This window comes from Hyperolius riggenbachi, chromosome 5 (genome assembly GCF_040937935.1).
Source record: "Hyperolius riggenbachi isolate aHypRig1 chromosome 5, aHypRig1.pri, whole genome shotgun sequence".
Classification (NCBI taxonomy): domain Eukaryota; kingdom Metazoa; phylum Chordata; class Amphibia; order Anura; family Hyperoliidae; genus Hyperolius; species Hyperolius riggenbachi.
Genome location: NC_090650.1, coordinates 8,487,130 through 8,509,092, shown reverse-complemented (window position 1 = coordinate 8,509,092; position 21,963 = coordinate 8,487,130). Strand labels below are relative to the sequence as shown.

At 48.3% G+C, this 21,963-nt stretch overlaps 1 protein-coding gene across 3 annotated transcripts in view; it reads left to right on the top strand.

Annotated features, from left to right (window-relative positions):
* ICA1 (islet cell autoantigen 1) overlaps positions 1 to 21,963 on the top strand; it is a 129,067-nt gene that overhangs the window by 79,247 nt on the left and 27,857 nt on the right. For all 3 annotated transcript variants that reach the window (XM_068235078.1, XM_068235080.1, XM_068235079.1), the window contains 3 exons: positions 6,312 to 6,435; positions 10,968 to 11,166; positions 21,159 to 21,284. In XM_068235078.1, coding sequence (XP_068091179.1) covers positions 6,312 to 6,435; positions 10,968 to 11,166; positions 21,159 to 21,284 — 449 coding nt within the window. The remainder of the gene's footprint in view (positions 1 to 6,311; positions 6,436 to 10,967; positions 11,167 to 21,158; positions 21,285 to 21,963) is intronic.

Below are 21,963 nucleotides of genomic sequence, written 5' to 3'. Positions count from 1 at the left end.
GAGCTGAGGCCATGCAGGAAGTGACGTAGCTGTGCTCAGGGGCTGTGTTATGTGAATGGAGCTGAGGTCATGCCGGAAGTGACATAGCTGTGCTCAGTGGCTGTGTTATGTGAATGGAGCTGAGGTCATGCTGGAAGTGACGTAGCTCTGCTCAGGGGCTGTGTTATGTGAATGGAGCTGAGGTCATGCCGGAAGTGACGTAGCTGTGCTCAGGGGCTGTGTTATGTGAATGAAGCTGAGGCCATACCAGAAGTGACGTAGCTCTGCTCAGGGGCTGTGTTATGTGAATGGAGCTGAGGTCATGCCGGAAGTGACGTAGCTGTGCTCGGGGCTGTGTTATGTGAATGAAGCTGAGGTTATGCCGGAAGTGACGTAGCTGTGCACAGGGGCTGTGTTATGTGAATGGAGCTGAGGTCATGCCGGAAGTGACGTAGCTGTGCTCAGGGGCTGTGTTATGTTAATGGAGCTGAGGTCGGCAGTGACGTAGCCATGCTCAGGGCTGTGTTATGTGAATGGAGCTGAGGTCGGCCCGGAAGTGACGTAGCTGTGCTCAGGGCAGTGTTATGTGAATGGTACTGAGGTCAGGCCGGAAGTGACGTAGTGGTGCTCAGGTGCTGTGTTATGTGAATGGAGCTGAGGTCATGCTGGAAGTGACGTAGCTGTGCCCAGGGCTGTGTTATGTGAATGGAGCTGAGGTCATGCAGGAAGTGACGTAGCTGTGCTCAGGGCTGTGTTATGTGAATGGAGCTGAGGTCATGCCGGAAGTGACATAGCTGTGCTGTGCTGTGTTATGTGAATGGAGCTGAGGCCATGCCGGAAGTGACGTAGCTGTGCCCAGGGCTGTGTTAAGTGAATGAAGCTGAGGTCATGCCGGAAGTTATGTAGCTGTGCTCAGGGGCTGTGTTATGTGAATGGAGCTGAGGTCATGCCGGAAGTGATGTAGCTGTGCTTAGGGGCTGTGTTATGTGAATGGAGCTGAGGTCATGCCGGAAGTGATGTAGCTGTGCTCAGGGGCTGTGTTATGTGAATGGAGCGGAGGTCAGGCCGGAAGTGACGTAGTGGTGCTCAGGAGCTGTTATGTGAATGGAGCTGAGGTCATGCCGGAAGTGACATAGCTGTGCTCAGGGCTGTGTTATGTGAATGGAGCTGAGTTTATGCCGGAAGTGACGTAGCAGTGCTCAGGGGCTGTGTTAAGTGAATGAAGCTGAGGTCATGCCGGAAGTGACATAGCTGTGCTCAGGGCTGTGTTATGTGAATGGAGCTGAGGTCATGCCGGAAGTGACGTAGCAGTGCTCAGGGGCTGTGTTAAGTGAATGAAGTTGAGGTCAGGCCGGAAGTAACGTAGCAATGCTCAGGGGTAGTGTTGGGCGAACATCTAGATGTTCGGGTTCGGGCCGAACAGGCCGAACATGGCCGCGATGTTCGGGTGTTCGACCCGAACTCCGAACATAATGGAAGTCAATGGGGACCCGAACTTTTGTGCTTTGTAAAGCCTCCTTACATGCTACATACCACAAATTTACAGGGTATGTGCACCTTGGGAGTGGGTACAAGAGGAAAAAAATTTTAGCAAAAAGAGCTTATAGTTTTTGAGAAAATCGATTTTAAAGTTTCAAAGGGAAAACTGTCTTTTAAATGCGGGAAATGTCTGTTTTCTTTGCACAGGTAACATGCTTTTTGTCGGCATGCAGTCATAAATGTAATACATATAAGAGGTTCCAGGAAAAGGGACCGGTAATGCTAACCCAGCAGCAGCACACGTGATGGAACAGGAGGAGGGTGGCGCAGGAGGAGAAGGCCACGCTTTGAGACACAACAACCCAGGCCTTGCATGAGGACAAGAAGCGTGCGGATAGCATGCTTTGTACCACCATGCAGTCATAAATGTAATAAAGATAAGAGGTTCCATAAACAGGGACCGGCAACGCTAACCCAGCAGTAGCAGCACACGTGATGGAACAGGAGGAGGCGCAGGAGGAGAAGGCCACGCTTTGTGAGACACAACAACCCAGGCCTTGCATGAGGACAAAAAGCGTGCGGATAGCATGCTTTGTACCGCCATGTAGTCATAAATGTAATAAAGATAAGAGGTTCCATAAACAGGGACCGGCAACGGTAACCCAGCAGCAGCAGCACACGTGATGGAACAGGAGGAGGCGCAGGAGGAGAAGGCCACGCTTTGTGAGACACAACAACCCAGGCCTTGCATGAGGACAAAAAGCGTGCGGATATAGCAGCAATGCTTTTTGCCGCCATGCAGTCATAAATGTAATACAGATGAGAGGTTCAATAAACAGGGACCGGAAACGCTAAACCATCCCAGATGTTCAGCTGCCGGGCAAGCCAGCACCTCTATTGCGTACATTGCCAGTTCGTGCCAGGTGTCTAGCTTCATGCCCGGTTTCAGGTCCAGCGGTGCCAGCCACAAATCCGTCTGTTCCTTTATTCCCCTCCAAATTTCCTCCCCTGTGTGCTGCTTATCCCCAAGGCAGATCAGCTTCAGCAACGCTTGCTGACGCATGCCAACAGCTGTGCTGCACTGCTTCCACGATCCTACTGCTGCTGGTGCTGGGTTAGCATTTCCGGATGAGGTACAGCTTTGAGATGCGTTGGAGGAGAAGGAGTCAGAGAGGTAGGTGCTGCTGTTGTTATCCAGTGGGAGGGACGGCGGTGTAGCTGTTTGCGGCGTGGGCAACACCCGCGCCGTAGCAGGTGAGGAATCACTGCCAGGCTCCACAAGGTTCACCCAGTGCGCGGTAAGGGAGATGTATCGACCCTGGCCGAACGCACTCGTCCAGGTGTCAGTGGTGAGGTGAACCTTGCAGGCAACGGCATTCTTCAAGCTACGGGTTATTTAGCTGACCACGTGCTCATGCAACTCAGGCACTGCAGAGCGCGCAAAGTGGTAGCGGCTGGGAACCACGTAACGTGGGATGGCCACTGACATCATGCCCTTGAAGCTGTTTGTCTCCACCACTCGATATGGCAGCATTTCGCAGGCCAGAAGCTTGGCTATGCTGGCTGGCTGTTACTGCCATGGCCCGGGGGTCATTTGCTGGCAATTTCCTCTTGCGCTCAAACATCTCAGAGACAGACAACTCAACCGTAGGGCTGCACACCGAAGGGCTGTTGGTTGTTGTGTTTGATGAACACTGGGAGACCTCAAGAGCACTAGTCCGGAAAGTGACAGTGTCAGCATCGTCTGATGTTTGTGAATGTTGTGAACCACGCAATGGCTGGGCTACTGCTGCTGCTGAGGCGGGTCTGGTGAACCCAAGGGAGGCAGTGTTGCTGGTGGTACCCTGTCCTGCCGCGTTTGCCCACAGAGTGGGATGTTTGGATAGAATGTGGCGGCTCATGCTGGTGGTGGAGAGGTTGTTAATACTTTTCCCCCTGCTCAGGCGGGTCTTGCACACCTTGCAAATCGCCATGGTAACATCCTCAAAGCAGTCTTCAAAGAAAGCCCAGACTTTAACTGGCTAAGGACTCGGACCTCGTGCGTGATGTGCTGGTGCTGCTTAACCCACTGCTGGACGCTTGAGAGGTCATCCAAGTAATTATCTGGTCCTGTTCTTTTGGATCTGTGAGGGTTGTTGTCCTGGACAACATGGGCGGTATTGAGTGGGTTTTCTTGGGTGCTCCCCTGTGGCCTGTACGTGAACCGTCAGGGGAAACACCTCTTCCCTTGCCCCTCCCTCTTTCACCGGATTTCTTCCTCATTTCACTTATCCTTAAAGTACACGCTGACTGGCAGCAGTACAGTGGCAGTACAGAAATGCTATACAGTGGTGGGTGAGCGGTGTACCACTATTGTCAGCAGCGACACAGAGCACAATGCTATACAGTGGCGGGTGAGCGGTGTACTACTGTTCCCAGCAGACACAGAGTGGAAGTAAACACAATGCTATATAGTGTGGCTGAGCCGTGTACACAGAGTGGCATTAAACACAATGCTATATAGTCTGCTATATAGTCACCCCCGAACAGGGTGATGTTCTGCAGAACACGAACAGTGGCAAACACTGTTCGCCCAACACTACTGGGAGGGAACGCAGATTTTAGTACCTAAACACACGATACAACATGTTTTCCGGGGTCGGACTCTGAGGCACATACAGATGGTCCCGATCATCATCCTCATCATACAACTCTTCTCCTGAGTCTGACCCACCCACCACCTCTGCCACCCCAACATCCCCAGACACAGACCCCTCATCGTCCTCAACATTAACTTGGGATGCTGGCCTGAGCCAGACCTCCTCCTCCACATCAGGCCCCATCATCTCCTCAATGGCAGCCCTTATTAATTGCTCTGGCGACGGACCGATGGACACAACGTTCTCCTCCGGGGAGGGCTGCTGCTGACCACTGGCTGCTGGGGTGGATGTTATAGCTTGCGTGGGGCGTTGGCTGTTGCTGTTGTTGGGAGTGCTGCTCACAGCGGAGGTCTCTGGGGAACTCATGTTGAGCTCATATAGTGGTTGACGGTGAGTGGAGTATTACTGATCCCAGCAATATACACACTGACTGGCAGAGTACGCAATGCTATATAGTGTGGCTGAGCGGTGTACACAGAGTGGCAGTAAACACAATGCTATATAGTCTGGCTGAGCGAGCGGTGTACTACTGTTCCCAGCAGAATCAGAGTGGCAGTAAACAATGGTATATAGTCTGGCTGAGCAGTGTACACAGAGTGTCAGTAAACAATGCTATATAGTCTGGCTGAGCCGTGTACACAGAGTGTCAGTAAACAATGCAATATAGTCTGGCTGAGCGGTGTACACAGAGTGTCAGTAAACAATGGTATATAGTCTGGCTGAGCGGTGTACACAGAGTGGCAGTAAACAATGGTATATAGTCTGGCTGAGCGGTGTACACAGAGTGTCAGTAATCAATGGTATATAGTCTGGCTGAGCGGTGTACACAGAGTGGCAGTAAACACAATGCTATATATAGCGTGGCTGAGCGAGGTGCACAGTGGCAGTACACACAATGCTATATAGTCAGGCTAAGCCGTGTACACAGAGTGTCAGAAAACACAACGCTATATATAGCGTGGCTGAGCGAGGTACACAGTGGCGGTACACACAATGCTATATAGTCTGGCTGAGCCGTGTACACAGAGTGGCAGTAAACACAATGCTATATATAGCGTGGCTGAGCGAGGTGCACAGTGGCAGTACACACAATGCTATATAGTCAGGCTAAGCCGTGTACACAGAGTGTCAGAAAACACAATGCTATATATAGCGTGGCTGAGCGAGGTACACAGTGGCAGTACACACAATGCTATATAGTCTGGCTAAGCCGTGTACACAGAGTGTCAGAAAACACAATGCTATATATAGCGTGGCTGAGCGAGGTACACAGTGGCAGTACACACAATGCTATATAGTCAGGCTAAGCCGTGTACACAGAGTGTCAGAAAACACAATGCTATATATAGCGTGGCTGAGCGAGGTGCACAGTGGCAGTACACACAATGCTATATAGTCAGGCTAAGCCGTGTACACAGAGTGTCAGAAAACACAATGCTATATATAGCGTGGCTGAGCGAGGTACACAGTGGCAGTAAACAATGCTATATATAGTGTGGCTGAGCGAGCGGTGTACTACTATTCCCAGCAGCGACACACAATGACTGGGGGGGACCCTGGCTAGCGTGGCTGGAGAGCGAACTACCCTGCCTGCCTACCCAAAGCTAAACCCACAGACAAATGGCGGAGAAATGACGTGGTTCGGGTATTTATTTACCCGAACCACGTGACCGTTCGGCCAATCAGAGCGCGTTCGGGCCCGAACCACGTGACCCGTTCGGCCAATCACAGCGCTAGCCGAACGTTCGGGGAACGTTCGGCCATGCGCTCTTAGTTCGGCCATGTGGCCGAACGGTTTGGCCGAGCACCGTCAGGTGTTCGGCCGAACTCGAACATCACCCGAACAGGGTGATGTTCTGCAGAACCCGAACAGTGGCGAACACTGTTTGCCCAACACTACTCAGGGGCTGTGTTATGTGAATGGTACTGAGGTCAGGCCGGAAGTGACGTAGTGGTGCTCAGGAGCTGTTATGTGAATGGAGCTGAGTTCATGCCGGAAGTGACGTAGCAGTGCTCAGGGGCTGTGTTATGTGAATGGAGCTGAGGTCGGCCCGGAAGTGATGTAGCAATGCTCAGGGGTTGTATTATGTGAATGGAGCTGTGTTATGTAGCAGTGTTTAAGGGTTCTGTTATGTGAACAGAGCGAAGGTCATGCTGGAAGCTGTACTATGGGAATGGAGCTAAGACCACCTTTACTGATTTTGGTCTCTGCAGTTTTATCTCAGGAGGAGAACGAGTTGGGAAAGTTCCTGCGTGCTCAGGGCTCTCAGGACAAGACCCGGGCGGGGAAGATTATGCAGGCCACTGGGAAGGCCCTCTGCTTCTCCTCCCAGCAGAGGTACGTTATGGTCCTTCTATTCATTGCAATGGGGTTTTTTTCTCGTTGACTCTGTCCTGACTAAAAATGGTCAGTGAGATGCTAATAATTCTGAATGTATGCGTTTGATTGGTCTGCTTCCAAGCCACATACATTTGCATTAAATTTATATCAAGTATGAATTATTAGCTTCCGTTGACCAGCTCCTCCCAGAAACTTTCTTTTGTCACCCCCTCCCACCTATTGTACGTCCTTTAATTTATCTTCTCCTCTCAGACTGTAAACTCTTCTGGACAGGGTTCATTATGTGTCCCGTCCTTGTGATTACTTCTCCTACACAGATGATCAAAACTCCCAGAGGAATTTGGCCTCCAAGGTAGGATCAGAGAAGCACATGATCAGCTGACAGATCTCTTCTCTGATTGGCTGGTCAGTCATGTGGATAAGTCTGCCTTTTGCTTCCTGTGTAGGTTGACCAGGACCAGCCAATCAGCGAAATACAAAATGATTACCTAATAATATCCTAAGACCATTGATCACCTGTAGATTTAGATGCAGGGTGGTTCAGTATCCACTTATTGAGTGTTTATTTTAATTCATGTGGGCCACTCCTAGTATGTAGAAATAATTTATAATCTGCTTTTGAGAGTTTGCAAAAACAGTTCTGGCTTTGTATTGTGGTGCAAGTTAAAGTGGGATAAAACTCTGACCTAATAGTCAATAAAGTGTGTTTACCTACTTCTCATTACCCATACATTTATCATAGTTGCTTTTGTGCACAAGTAATATTGTCTGTCTACAAGTTCCCAAAGTACAGTTTATCTGCTCTGAAAGCTCCCATTGAATGTTATTCGAAAGCTGCTGTATTATTGTAAATTAAAATCTATCTAGTGATCACTTCTCAGCTCTCTCTCCTTCTCAGCTCAGTACAGCTCAGTTTTGGCAGTTTGCTAATGTTTACTAAATGTATCTGATAAAGGAGTGTAAACAAAAGATAATGTTTTCACCTCTTCGGATACGTCCAGAAGTTGCCCACTGAAGCAAAGAGATTTCCACAGAAGAATGGTCTGCTACAATTATTTGTGGTAGTAGATTTTATGCTGTAAATAATCTATTAGAGCAAAGAGAAAATGGTGAGTTTCGTACCACTTTAAGCAATGCCTCGTAGTGTCTGTCCCAGTTGTGTAGACAATAATCTCCCCTAGTCCGAACATACACGTAATTATGTGTCTGGTGCTGCGTGCATTGCCTAGAGGCGTGAATAAAACTAGATATACAGATTGGGGATTTTGTAAACAACCACTATCACAAATGTAATAGTCCTAATAAAAATCTGCATCATTTCAGTATATTTTTTTCCATTAGGAAAACTTTATTTAAAATTCCACAACTTGTAATTGTACTAGGGTAAATATTCATCATAGATATTCAGGAACAGTCCATAAGATGAAGTAGGGGGGAACAGGGGTGAACCACAGATGCAGGAGGATTCTATAAACAGATTTGTGTCTGTGTGTGTGTCTCAGTTGACCAATTATTGTATTACCTCTCTGAGTCCCTCAGTAGCCAAAATGGAGTGTTAAACCTCAACATTCACTACTATGTACTTCTCTCTGCTGTAATCTATGCTAAGACATATTGCTCAGCTATCACAAGACAATAAAACAATTAGCTGATAAAAGAAACTAAGCCAGTGTAATAACTCAGAACTACCTCTCTACTCTAAAAGATAAGCAACAGCAACTGCAGTGTGTCTACTTCCTGCTGTCATGGAAGGAAACAAAAAGTTAACATCTGGTGTTTACAAATTAGAAACTCTGCCGAGGCAGCCAGCTGACACAGCTGAGAAATAAAATTAAAGTTGTGATTAGTCACAGATGAGGGGGAATCAGACAGGCTATACTCTCTAAATACATACAGGGTGCATTTCTCTGTTTTCCTTCTGTCCTGTGCAAGATTTCAGCTCCACTTTAACTAGATGAGTCTGAATTAGGGCCCATTTCGACTAGTGCCAAATTTAGCACAAATCTGCGGCGTTTCCCCGCAGGCAAGGGGGGGCGGGGAAACGCTGCCTTTCTTTTTAATTGCTCTTCCGTCCGGGGTTGCAATGCTGAGCGAATCTGGGCAGCAGGGATGCAGATTTCTGCTGCACGCAGCCGAATCCCTAAACCATGCATGTCGCAGCTTAGCGACTCGAGCTGCATCTTAAATCGGAAACTGCCGCAGCTCCCAGTGGAAATGAGCCCCAAAGAAACAGCAGAACAGCTTCTTTTGTGTTCTGCACTATAAGGGGTTAACCTGTCGTCTGTTTGCTTACGCTGAGCGTGGTCTGTTCCTACACAGTCGCCAAACGTCGTGCGGGGTGAGGTGATAACAGATGGGAATTCAGCATTGCTAAAAGAAAGCTGCAGCTGCGCATATTGCAATGCTGACTTTCTTATAACATGGCTTCCAACTGTCCCTCTTTGGGAGCCCTGCCCCTCTGTCCCTCTTTTGGAGGGAGTGTCCCTCTTTGGGAGCCCTGTCCCTCTTTCCTCCCCATTTGTTCCTCTTTCAGGACTTTGTCCCTCTTTCTATGTAAATATATATATTTCTCTACTAAAAAATGTCTGACTCTAAACTATATTCCCATTCTTTAAATTGATATATTACTAATTTTAATGTTTAATGTTAATATGAAGGAAAATGAACCAGGACAGAAAGGACCAGTGTGGTTTGAATTATAAAATATATATTTTTCTTAAAGAGACTCTGTAACAACAAAAACCTCCCCTGGGGGGTACTCACCTCGGGTGGGGGAAGCCTCCGGATCCTAATGAGGCTTCCCACGCCGTCCTCTGTCCCACGGGGGTCTCGCCGCAGCCCTCCGAACAGCCGGCGACTGTGCCGACTGTCATTTCAATATTTACCTTTGCTGGCTCCAGCGGGGGCGCTGTGGCGACTTTCGGCACGGAAATAGACGGAAATACCCGATCTCCGTCGGGTCCGCTCTACTGCGCAGGCGCCGGAAACTTGCGCCTGCGCAGTAGAGCAGACCCGACGGCGATCGGGTATTTCCGCCTACTTCGGCGCCGAGAGGCATCAGAGCGCCTGCGCAGGAGCCAGGAAGGTAAATAATGACGTCACCGCTGCCCGGACTGCACGGAGGGCTACAGCGAGACCCCCGAGGGACGCAGGACGGCGTGGGAAGCCTCATTAGGATCCTGAGGCTTCCCCCACCCGAGGTGAGTACCCCCCAGGGGCCGTTTTGGCGTTACAGTTCCTCTTTAAGAAACCTTTATGGTATGCGTGGCTAGGGGTGTGGCGGGGGCGTGATCAGGGGTGTGGCTTAAAGGGAACCAGAGACGAAGCACCCTTGTGTATTTTACCATATATATCAGTAAGAACATTAGAGAAAACACTTACCATGCTCTCTGTTTCATCCTCACTGCTAAAAGTGTCTGTTATCAGCAGTCATAAGAATCCCAGACTGAGCATTCAATATGGCTTTGCTGGGAATGATTATTGCTGAGTCATTATAGCAGAGCCACAAGGGGGCAGGCTTGGGCTTGAAAAGACACCAGAGAAGACAGACTCAGCTATAATCTTTCCGTAGCAAAGCTAGACTGAGTGCTCAGTCTGGGATTCTTATCAGAGGTGATAACAGTCAGATTAAACAGAGAACAATGAGACAAAGAGCAGATTAGGTGTTTACTGTCATGTTCCCACTGATTTATAAGGTAAAATACAAGAGGGTGCTTCATCTCTGGTTCTCTTTAAGTGTCCCTCTTTCTCATCTCAAAAAGTTGGGAGGTATGCTTATGCCGCCATTAAAAAATGAACCTTACATTCACAATAGTGGTCTTTTAATATCATAGCCTGCATCTCTGTAGCTGATGCGCTCCCCTCCTACCACAGAATCTGACTGTCACAGACAATCTTCATCGTGTCACTCCAAACAATTAACAAAACACTCAAACAATACTCAAAGCAGACCTAAACTCAGAAATTCATCTCTGCTCTAGAAGATAAGCAACAGCATAATAACCTTTAAAGAAAAACATTTCTTTGTTACAGCTTACAGAACTAATGCAATAAATCTGCAGTATATCTACTTACTGCTTTCATGGGAGTATATTGTTAACATGCTCTGCTTTCAAATCAGCCTCTCTGCCATGGCAGTCAGGTGACACAGCTGAGCGATCAAATTATAACTTGAGATTAGTCGCAGATGAGGGGGAATTAGACAGGCTAAACTCTCTAAATACATACAGGGTGGATTTCTCTGTGTCAGTCTTCTATCCACGTATCCTCAGAAAATACAATTCATAGTGCAGGCTGCTTTCTCATAAAACAATAAAATAAATGGGTTCCACCACCCGGAATTTGAATTTCTCCCTGAATGTTAGAATAGAATTCACCATCCAAGCCACGTGCTCACCTTGTGTGGTAGCTGCCCAGACCTACAAACAGCACCACTGTTATCCACAGGCAATCGTCCTTCATAGTTGACCCCACTTTCCCTGACCTGCTGTGACCTCACTTCCTGTGACCTCACTTCCTGTCTCCTCCAGGCTGGCGTTAAGAGCTCCTCTGTCGCGCCTATATCAGGAAGTGGAAACGTTCCGCTACAGAGCAATATCCGACTCCTGGCTGACCGTTAACCGGATGGAACAGTCCAGGACGGAATACCGCGGCGTGTTACTGTGGATGAAAGACGTCTCGCAGGAACTCGACCCAGATCTCTACAAGCAGATGGAGAAGTTCCGGAAGGTATATATGACTTTCTTTTTTTTTAATATATATTTATTTTTATTGTTGATTAGTGAGTTGCCTTTGGTTCTGAACTTTCAAATTAAATTAACCCATTGTATAGCTCTGCGTGCCTGTAGCTGTGCACCTGTCCATACAGAGTTAGGACCTTTAGCTTACTGTTGGCATACTGAGGTCTTACAATTGCTCACCACATACTTCCTGTTATGCCTAAGCCCCGCCTCATCATGTAGACACATAGTCTGTACTGTAATTTTATTTTCAATGCATTTTATAGGGGGGGGGGGAATGAAATAATACACCATTTCTCCAATTCTGTCCCCTATGGTTGTAAAATAAACAATGCTGCTATAGATAAAAGCCACACGTTTTCTTTGTCCATTGTCCCGGCTATCACATTATTTCAATTATGTTCCTAGTAGAATGTATAGGAACAATATATTATTTGAAATACTTGCATTTTTCGGTTCTGTGTTTTGTACCCTATCAATAATTGCAAGCTTTTTTTTTGCTAAAATAACAGTAATAAACCCTCATGACATACATATTAACCACTTAAGTTCCCTTGGTACACATATCTATGCCCCTGTATACTTCACTTCAGGCTCAGGGACGTAGATATGCGCACTGTTAATTACTGCTGCCGCTCACAATAGTCACATGCCTCTCGTGCGCATTCGCCGCAATCCTGTCCCTGTGCGATCGGGGAATGGGTAACAGCTGTTACCAACCCCGATCACTGTGCCGGTGATGAATCAGAGCTTCTGGCAGCAGATAGGCTCTGATTAAAGAAGAAAAAACTCCCACAGAAACAGTGTATACTTTTGGTTCTGTGTTCTAGTCAGAAAACGAAAGTTAGTGTAGCACCATCTTGTGGCCAAAAAGTAAAAATACATCCAAATACACTTTCCCATAGAAAAATAAAATACATTTTTTATTTTTTTAACTCCTTCCACCCCTATGCCATAGTTACCGAAATAAAACACTTATATAAAAATATTTTTAAAAAGTAACCTCTTTTAAAAAAAACTACATTGGGGTGTCACAAGCCTGAACGGAGAAACTGGGATTGATCGCAGTTTGCAGCAACACAGACACTGAGATAGGGAAATACTGTGCAAAATGTTTATTTATAATCGTGCATACAATATTATGCAAATTCAATGCAACCGCATACATAACAAACTATGTACAACAGTCAGGAAATGCAGTGACACCTATACACTATGAGGCAACCACCACATGCATACACACCATACAAATGCAAGGTGAAACCCCCAAAACCCTATCTATCTATCTATCTATCTATCTATCTATCTATCTATCTATCTATCTATCTACCTAACTATATACAGCATATATACACATATACACAGGACGAATATATACAATTATACACCAATCGCAGTACAAGGAGGCAGGCAGAAAATCACGGTCAGAACAAAGCATACAGTCGGCAACAATCGAGCAATCACGGTACAAAAAGGAGCAGGCAGAAATCGAGGTCAGACAGGAAATGGGTTCAGTAACAGAGTAGCAGACACAGGAATTCGAGATACCAGGAAACCAAGGTTGTCCAGATACTCAAGCTGGTGAGCTCAAAGTTCTTGCACAGGTACACATCTTGCAGGCCCCTTTTATAAGGAGGACACACCTGTTGCATAATTGAGATGCATGTTCCATATAGAGCAACCTTGCAATGGCAGAGCCCTTTCCAAACAGTGCAGAGCCACCTAATGGTGGAACAGAGAAAGTTCAGGATACACAAAGTCCCCAAAGCCACCTGCTGGTGAAATAAAGGAAGTTCATCGAAATTAAAGTCCATGTTGCCACCAGCAGGCAGAGAGTGTCATGACCTGACTCCTGACATAGGGACTTTTTTTTATATGTATGTCAGGAGGGTATATTACTGTTGCTTTTGTAAATAAAGGCTTGCAACTCATATTATTACAATATAAAAAAACACTAAGGTCGCATTCACAGTGGGACGTTATGGTCACACGTTATAAAGTCTATGGGCCGTTTACATTGCGACGTTAAAGTCGTGTTAATGTTGCATTGTGGTAACTCACTGCTTGCAGTGCGTTACCTGTTAATGCAGACATATTGTGACTTTAACGTTGCATTAAAACGCAACGTCCCACTGTGAATACAGCCTCAATGGAAAAAAAGTCACCTTTATTTCCAAATAAAATATTATCTCCATACATTGTACTGGGGACACAATTTAAATGTTGTGATAACCGGGACAAATGGGCAAATAAAATGTGTCCGTTTCATCATCAACAGCACATTTTATTTTAAACTACAATGGCTGAAAGCTGAGAAATAGTGAATGTTTTACATTTTTAAATTTTCTTTTCTTCTTCAATGCACATAAAATAAAATAATTCAGTGTGTGTGTGTGTGTGTGTGTGTGTGTGTGTGTGTGTGTGTGTGTGTGTGTGTGTGTGTGTGTGTGTGTGTGTGTGTGTGTGTGTGTGTGTGTGTGTGTGTAGTGTGTGTGTGTAGTGTGTGTATAGTGTGTGTACAGTAGTGTGTAGTGTGTGTGTGTGTGTGTGTGTGTGTGTGTGTGTGTGTGTGTGTGTGTGTGTGTGTGTGTGTGTGTGCGTGTGCACATTTCTATATTTTCAAAATGCATTTCCTGCAGTTGCTAAGTGTGCCTAAATAGTAAAATACCAGCCAGCCTCCCTACTCACTTACACAATATTTTGGCAGTTCCACTCATGCCTGGTGCACACCATGCAATTTCCCATTAGATGGGTCGATAGGTAATTTCTGATCGGATTTCTGGTTGTTTTTCACTTCTATGCAAATCGGTCAGAAAAACCATTGGAAATCCAATCGGACCTGTCGGAAATTATCTATTCGACCGTCTTATCTGATGGGAAATTGCATGGTGTGTACCAGGCATTAGCAACTGCCATTCAGAGAATGTTTTTGAAAACAACAAAAAAACCCTCCACTTCCTATACTACACACTGTATAATCTTCCTTATGACGTTCTGAAACCTTAAAGAAAACCTGAGGTGAGAAGGATATGGAAGCTGCCATCTTCATTCCCTTATAAACAATGCTGGTTGCCGGGCTGTCGGGCTGAGCTTTAGGCCACAGTTGTGTTTGAGTCACAGCCCTGGAACAAGCATGCAGCCAGTGGAGTCACACCAGAGTCACAGCATCTGATCTGCTGCTCATTCTGGGGCAGAGAATATAGTGTTAGAGGCGGAGCGTCAGCATAGAGGTCAGGTAACTGGCATTGTTATTTGTTGAGTGAACAGGACAGCCCCCATCTCACTTCCGTTAAATCTTAGTTTATTGTGACTGCCTTCTGAGCTTTGAACAGCAGGTGGAGCTGTGGGATTTCTCTTCTGCATTGGTCCCAAGTGATGCAAACTGGTGTCATTGCTAAGGAATCATCATATACTTACTAGTGACCTGAGCCCTTTTAAAAACGGGCTAGGTCTGTCTCGGCGCGCCTGCCGCGCACGTCTGCCGCACACCCGCGCGCGCACCCGCCGCACACCCGGCCGCCCGCTTGCACGCCCACCTGGCTGCGTCCCTCTCATCCTCCCTGTGTGAGGCTGGGTCCGTGCTGTGCACATGCGCAGTAGCAAAAAGCACGGACCCAGCTACACTGAGAAAACTGTCCCTGCTACGCAGAGACAGTTGCCTATTATTATAGAGGATTTGGATCAGGAAAAAGATAATCTTTACTGAGGATTATTATTGGAGACAGGGCAGTGAGGAGAAATCATCCCAGCTTCAGTCAAGCTGTGAGAGGAAATGAAAGTTCATTGGCTGCCAATAACCCCACTCCCTCTGACAGCGGCCAATCAGGATCAGAGATTCTGAACCCATGTGCCTGAATACGACAACCTCAGTAGTATCCCAGAGCCGGCCCCTGAAAGGGAAGAAGGGAAAAGCAGTACCACAGGCTACACAGAGCACAGACAATGTACATGACCAAAACTTATAATAACTGTATACATAGATTTTGTATGGCCACAAAGTCCTGAGAGGCCCTTGCGCGGGGTCGTAACAATAGACCCTGCAAGGGATGCATCCGCAGGGGGGCGCAGAAGCAGGGGAGGACTGGCCAGGGGGGAAAGGGGGAGATTTCCCCCCCAGGCTGCCTCTCATTTAATGATTTAGGGCTGGCACTGTGCCTGGTGAATTCAGGTTTTTGTATAAGGCAATGTGAAATACTAGGCTGAATGAGGGAAATAAACGCCCAATTACAGAGCAATTGCAGGGCGGGCAAGCTAGTAAATATACACAGCATGATACAGAGCAGAGGCTTACCTGCAGGGTCCGTGGGAAAAAATCTGTCTGGTCTCTCACCATTGTTAACTGCATGTGCACAGCTACATAAGATATTGTCTAGGCTGAAAAGTTTTTGACAGTCCCTAGACTCCAGAAGGGCTGCTTTCAGGACTTGTGTAAGAGATAGAAACCCCGTTGTTACTCAAAATGTATTATGTGCCCCTGGTGCAAGTGCATTTATACTTTACCTGTCACACTGTTCCTCGAGTGTCCTTGCTGTATTTCCCACGTGACTACCGGCATATAGCACGTGGGGCACGTGTGTGATGTCATTTGGGCTGGGGCTGCTGTGAAAACGGGCCTCTAGTTTGTGTTTTCCCCCCAGGCCAAAAGGTCCCAGTCCTCCCCTGCGCAGAAGCCAAAGGGGGCCCCATCCTGAGACACTGACAACTAAAGGCAAGTAGAGAAAAGCTTACTGCTCTCTGCACAGACTGCATCTGCTCAGCCACTGCTAAGGAATCATACAAAGTTTTGAAGGCAAAGATTTGTAGGCAGTTCCTATTCAGTGTTCCACAGGGTCTTGTGTACAGCGCCCAGCCCCCAGCCTCTCTACCCCTCCCCAAATGCTGTGTACTGTAGTGATGCTGGAGGAGTCTGCAGAGCCCCGCCCCAGCCTCTCTACCCCTCCCCTAGTGCTGTGTACTGTAGTGATGCTGAAGGAGTCTGCAGAGCCCCGCCCCCAGCCTCTCCACCCCTCCCCAAGTGCTGTGTACTGTAGTGATGCTGGAGGAGTCTGCAGAGCCCCGCCCCAGCCTCTCTACCCCTCCCCTAGTGCTGTGTACTGTAGTGATGCTGGAGGAGTCTGCAGAGCCCCGCCCCCAGCCTCTCCACCCCTCCCCAAGTGCTGTGTACTGTAGTGATGCTGGAGGAGTCTGCAGAGCCCCGCCCCCAGCCTCTCCACCCCTCCCCAAGTGCTGTGTACTGTAGTGATGCTGGAGGAGTCTGCAGAGCCCCGCCCCCAGCCTCTCCACCCCTCCCCAAGTGCTGTGTACTGTAGTGATGCTGGAGGAGTCTGCAGAGCCCCGCCCCCAGCCTCTCCACCCCTCCCCAAGTGCTGTTTTACTGTAGTGATGCTGGAGGAGTCTGCAGAGCAAGTTCTGCTTCATCAAAGACGGACAGAGTGAGTGTAATAAGCTGAGGCTGGGAGCACACTTGCCGGTTTTCTGTATGCGTTTTCTGCACACCATGTGTATCTGTAGGTGTGAAAACATGCACGTTTTATCACAGAAGCTAATGTAATTGATAACAGTGAAGCACTGCAGGCATTTTCTCTATCAGTTTTTATCTGCATGGGGAAAACACATTCAAGTGTGCACTAGCCAATTGCATAACATTGGTTCTCGGTAAGGGGGGGGGGGGGTCGTTTGGCGGAAGGGGGCCCCATCCAAAGTTTTGCAAGGGGGCCCAGTGATTTCTAGTTATGCCCCTGCCCTTGCTCAATAAATACCGCTCAGGCCTTACATTCTCTGCAAGTATATCACTAAATCGTACAGCTTTGTGCTTTTTCCTGCACGACGCGCGCATTGCCAGTTACAGTGTATCCTGCCGCAAATAAAAAAAATTGTGGAACATGAAAAACGTTGCCCCTCTTTTCCTTTTTAAGTTCTAATAAAAGAGAAATTTTCCTTTAAGGCGATCCCAGTGAGTAGGTCTCTGCCAGCAAACTTGGCTGTCATTTTATTCTAACTTTTGCAATACACAAAGATGACTACCAGATATTGGATTTTGGATACACTTTCGATCTACTTTCAGTGAAGGAGATGATCGCTCCCCTTTACACTTTACATTGTTGTCCTTTTTACACAAACCACAACCCTTCCCCTCTTTATTTCTGGAGTCCTATGGTGGTTGTTGTGTTTTGGATTTATTAGGAAGGATTTGTCCCTCAAGGTCGTGTTTTGCCTGTATAGTGCAGCGTCTCCTGTCTTGGCACGCTCCCGGCATCTCTGTACACGTTTGGAATAAGTTGCGATTAGCGGCACCGATCCCGGGGTGACCAGCAGCTCCTCATAGCGGGACCATGTGGCATCGCAGCGTGTGGCACGATCTGTCCCTGCGCTGAGCTGACAGGAGAAGCATGTGTGCAGGGCATAGGGGCTGCCAGGGCATAGGGGCATGCTTCTGGAAGGAATAGAACGTTACTATCTCTGATGACCAGGATGGCTGTATACACGGGAATATTATAATTTATTTATTTTTAAGAGAACAGGCAAATCTAGGAGAACAACGATTTAAATCACGGGTCAGGAACCTTTTTGGCTGAGAGAGCCATAAACGACACATTTTAACCACTTAACAATCGCCTAACGCCGATAGACGTCGGCAGGTCGCAAGTGGTTTCCCATGGAAGCGGCCTTTCCATGTCAGTTCACGGAGGGTGTCTCCGTGAACAGCCTGCGAGCCTCCGATAGCGGCTCGCATGCTAAATGTAAACACGCGGGGAAGAGATCAGCGCCGTAAAGGAGATCGGTGATCCCCGGCCTCTGATTGGCTGGGGATCGCCGGCATCTGATAGGCTGAAGCTATCAGAGGCGGCGCAGGACACATTGCCGTCCTGTGCCGCCCAAGGGAAGGAAGAAAGGGAGGGAAATAGAGGGAAGCCAGATATCGCTGCAGAGGGGGGCTTTGAGGAGGCCCCCCCCCCCCCCCCGCTACATGCGGCGATCAGACCCCCCCTGCAGGACATCCCCCTAGTGGGGGAAAAAAGGGGGGGGAAGTCCGGTCGCCCTGGCTATTACACGATCTGTGCTGTGGGCTGGAGAACCCACGCAGCACAGATCTGCGCAGCACAGCCTGGTCCTTAAAGGGACACTTAAGTCAAACAAAAAAAATGAGTTTTACTCACCTAGGGCTTCCAATAGCCCCCTGCAGCTGTCCGGTGCCCTCGCCATCTTCCTCCGATCCTCCTGGCCCCGCCGGCAGCCACTTCCTGTTTCGGTGACAGGAGCTGACAGGCTGGGGATGCGAGTTATTCTTTGCGTTCCCAGACACATTAGCACCCTCTATGCTGCTATATGGTATATGATATATGCTATAGCAGCATAGATGGCGCTATTGTGGCCAGGAACGCGAAGAATCACTCGCGTCCCCAGCCTGTCAGCTCCTGTCACCGAAACAGGAAGTGGCTGCCGGCGGGGCCAGGAGGATCGGAGGGAGACGGCGAGGGCACCGGACAGCTGCAGGGGGCTATTGGAAGCCCCAGGTGAGTAAAACTCATTTTTTTTGTTTGACTTAAGTGTCCCTTTAAGTGATTAAAATGTAATTCTGTGAGAGCCATACAGTATGTTTCAAACTGCGACTGTGCGCATGCGCAACAGAGGGCTCACGTCCCTGTTGCCATGGTGATGTGTATACCGTTGATCCGCCGGGTAGCGGAAGTGTCAGAGTTGTCTTCAGCTTCTCTTGGGTTTCAGCAACATCAGCGATTTCCCAGACAGGAGAAATACCGACTAACAGCTTGTACAATTTGCTAGCTGACTTGGGGGTTGATTCATTTTGTAGGACGAGATCCCCACACGGTGGTTGGCCCAATAGGCTGCCTTTCAAGTGACAGGCAGCCTATTGGGCCAATCAAAGTGCAGGGATCTCGTCCTACAAAGTCACTTCGCCTAACAGGGCCCAGAGTGGGACAATTGGAGCGGCTGTTAGTTTTGGGGGTAGTGCGAGTAAGTTAGTAGTGCATGCTGCAGCAGTAGTGAGTAAGTTAGTAGTGCATGCTGCAGCAGTAGTGAGTAAGTTAGCAGTGCATGCTGCAGCAGTAGTGAGTAAGTTAGCAGTGCATGCTGCAGCAGTAGTGAGTAAGTTAGTAGTGCATGCTGCAGCAGTAGTGAGTAAGTTAGTAGTGCATGCTGCAGCAGTAGTGAGTAAGTTAGTAGTGCATGCTACAGCAGTAGTGAGTAAGTTAGCAGTGCATGCTACAGCAGTAGTGAGTAAGTTAGTAGTGCGTGCTGCAGCAGTAGTGTGCCTACTTTGAAAATGTTACTTGCGCTGCCACACTGAGCTGCGCTGCTTGAGCCGTGTAACTTAGTGATTCAACCCCCTACTGATTTTTCTGTAAACCAGATACAACCATCAAAAGAGCCACATCTGCCCCCTGAGCCGTTGGTTCCCTACCCCTGATTTAAAATGAAAGAGGAACTGTAACCCAGGATTGAACTTCATCCCAATCAGTAGCTGATACCCCCTTTCCCAGGAGAAATCTTTACCTTTTCTCTTACGGATCATCAGGGGGCGCTGTATGGCTGATATTGTGGTTAAACCCCTCCCACAGTGTGATGTCATGACCATGGTCCTGACAGTTTGCGGTCTGTGAATCTCGTTGCATTGTGGGAAATAAGTTCTTGTTTTTTTTTCCAACTGCCAATCAACCAATATGTGCATAGAACTCTCAGTAACGAACATTCTGCATAGCTGCACCTGACAGGATTAAAGATGTCGCCAGCAATGATAAATGTCAGACTGTAAATCAGGGAGAGGATAGATTTTCTCAGTGGGCAAACACTGATTAAATAATCTATAAATCAATTTTGTTAAAAATAAATGTATTCATTATGTTATATTCACTACGGCTTGGTGCCCAGGGCCACTACTACTGTAGAAATGATCAGTGAGATGTAATCTCAAAACACACCTGTTCAGACAAGCCTATAGTTTGCTGCAGGTCGCAATATAGGCTCATGGTTTCATCTACTAACCCCAGTGTCTCCACCCCACTACCCTCTAGGGTGTAAGCTCGCAAGGGCAGGGACTTCCTCCTAATGTTTCTTATTTTGTTATAATGTATCATGTGTACCAATTCTAGTGCTATCATAAACCACACATTAACTATGTCTGCATTTGTACTGGTATTGCTGGATTGTCATGATTGTACAGTGTCTTGAAATATATAATGTTCCCAGGGCCGGCCCTAGACTTTTTGCTGCCTGAGGCAAATTTATAAAAAAAATTGCCGCCGCCCCCCCCCCACCCGTGGGGGGCCGCCGGAGGGGTAGCGGGCAGGCCGGGGGTATTGGGCCTAGCGGTGGGGAGGGGGGTCGGACCGCCCCCCTCCCTCGCCTGGGTCCCCCTATCTGCGCTCCCCTCCAGCTGTAATAGGAAGCTGCCGATGCCCAATAGTAAGAGGCACGGGCGGGGAAGACTCACCTTATCCGCGTTCCAGCGTGCTCTCCACTGACGTCACTTCCTGCATCGCCACCCACTGTATTGTAAGTGGACGGAGATGCAGGAAGTGACGTCAGTGGAGCGCACGCTGGAACGCGGGTAAGGTGAGTCCTCCCTGCCCGTGCCACTTACGATTGGGCATCGGCTGCTTCCTATTACAGCTGGAGGGGAGCGCAGATCGGGGGACCCAGGCGAGGGAGGGGGGTGTCCGACCCCCTCCCCACCTCTAGGCTCAATACCCCCGCCCTGCCCGCTACCCCTCCGGCTCGGCGGCGCCCCCCCCCCCCCCCCGCACCCACGGACAGGCAGGTGCCGCCCCAAGAAGTTTGCCGCCTGAGGCAAATGTTTCACCCCGCCTCATGAGCGGGCCGGCCCTGAATGTTCCCCAATATTTGTTTTGCACTATGTACAGCGCTACGGAAGATGTTGGCGCTATACAAATGATGATAATAATACCCTTCACAGAAAGTCGCGCCTGTAAATTACCAGCATTTTTCCCTCTCCTGCAGGTCCAGGCTCAGGTCCGTCACACCAAAGCTAACTTTGATAAACTGAAAACAGACGTGTGTGAGAAGGTGGACCTCCTGCGCGCCAGCCGCTGTAACCTGCTGTCTCACGTCCTCACCACATACCAGGTACTGCTGCCGTCCTGCTTCTGTATGCTGGCAGGGAACCGGCTCTGTGGGGCGACACCCCATTTTCTCCTGCTCCTCCTCCTTTATCCTCCGGTAGCTGCCTCATTCTCTGCGGCCAGTCGGGCGCACAACGCATGCGCAGCCCTGGATTGTTCAGGTGCAAAACGCTCCCAGCCACGGGAACGAGAGGGGGAGCACACTTGTCTGCACTGTGCCGACAGGCCGCGGAGACCAGGGATGCTACCGAAGCATCTAGAAGGATTTAGATACCGGTGTGGGAGCGATCTGTCTGAAGGGGGCTGGAGGAAGCCCCAGGTATGTATAAAACTTTTGTTCCCCCTCATCTCAGGTACACGTTAATCTCACTAATATTATAAATGGGACCGTGTGGATGTTTGTTACTCGACCATGCTACAATGGCTGAACGGATTTGAATGAAATTTGGCACACACATAGTACATTACCTGGAATAAAGTATAGGATACTTTTTATCCCCAGAACCAAAAAGTGGGCGGAGACACATACAAATGTCACTGGAAAATGTAAACTGCAGCCATTCTTACACTGTTAATGGCAGGGTTCTCACACTTTGCACAATTGGTCACTGGGTGACTGGGATTAATATTCAGAAAAGTGGGTGGAGCCTACAACAGCCAATCAAAATTCACCTATTGATCTT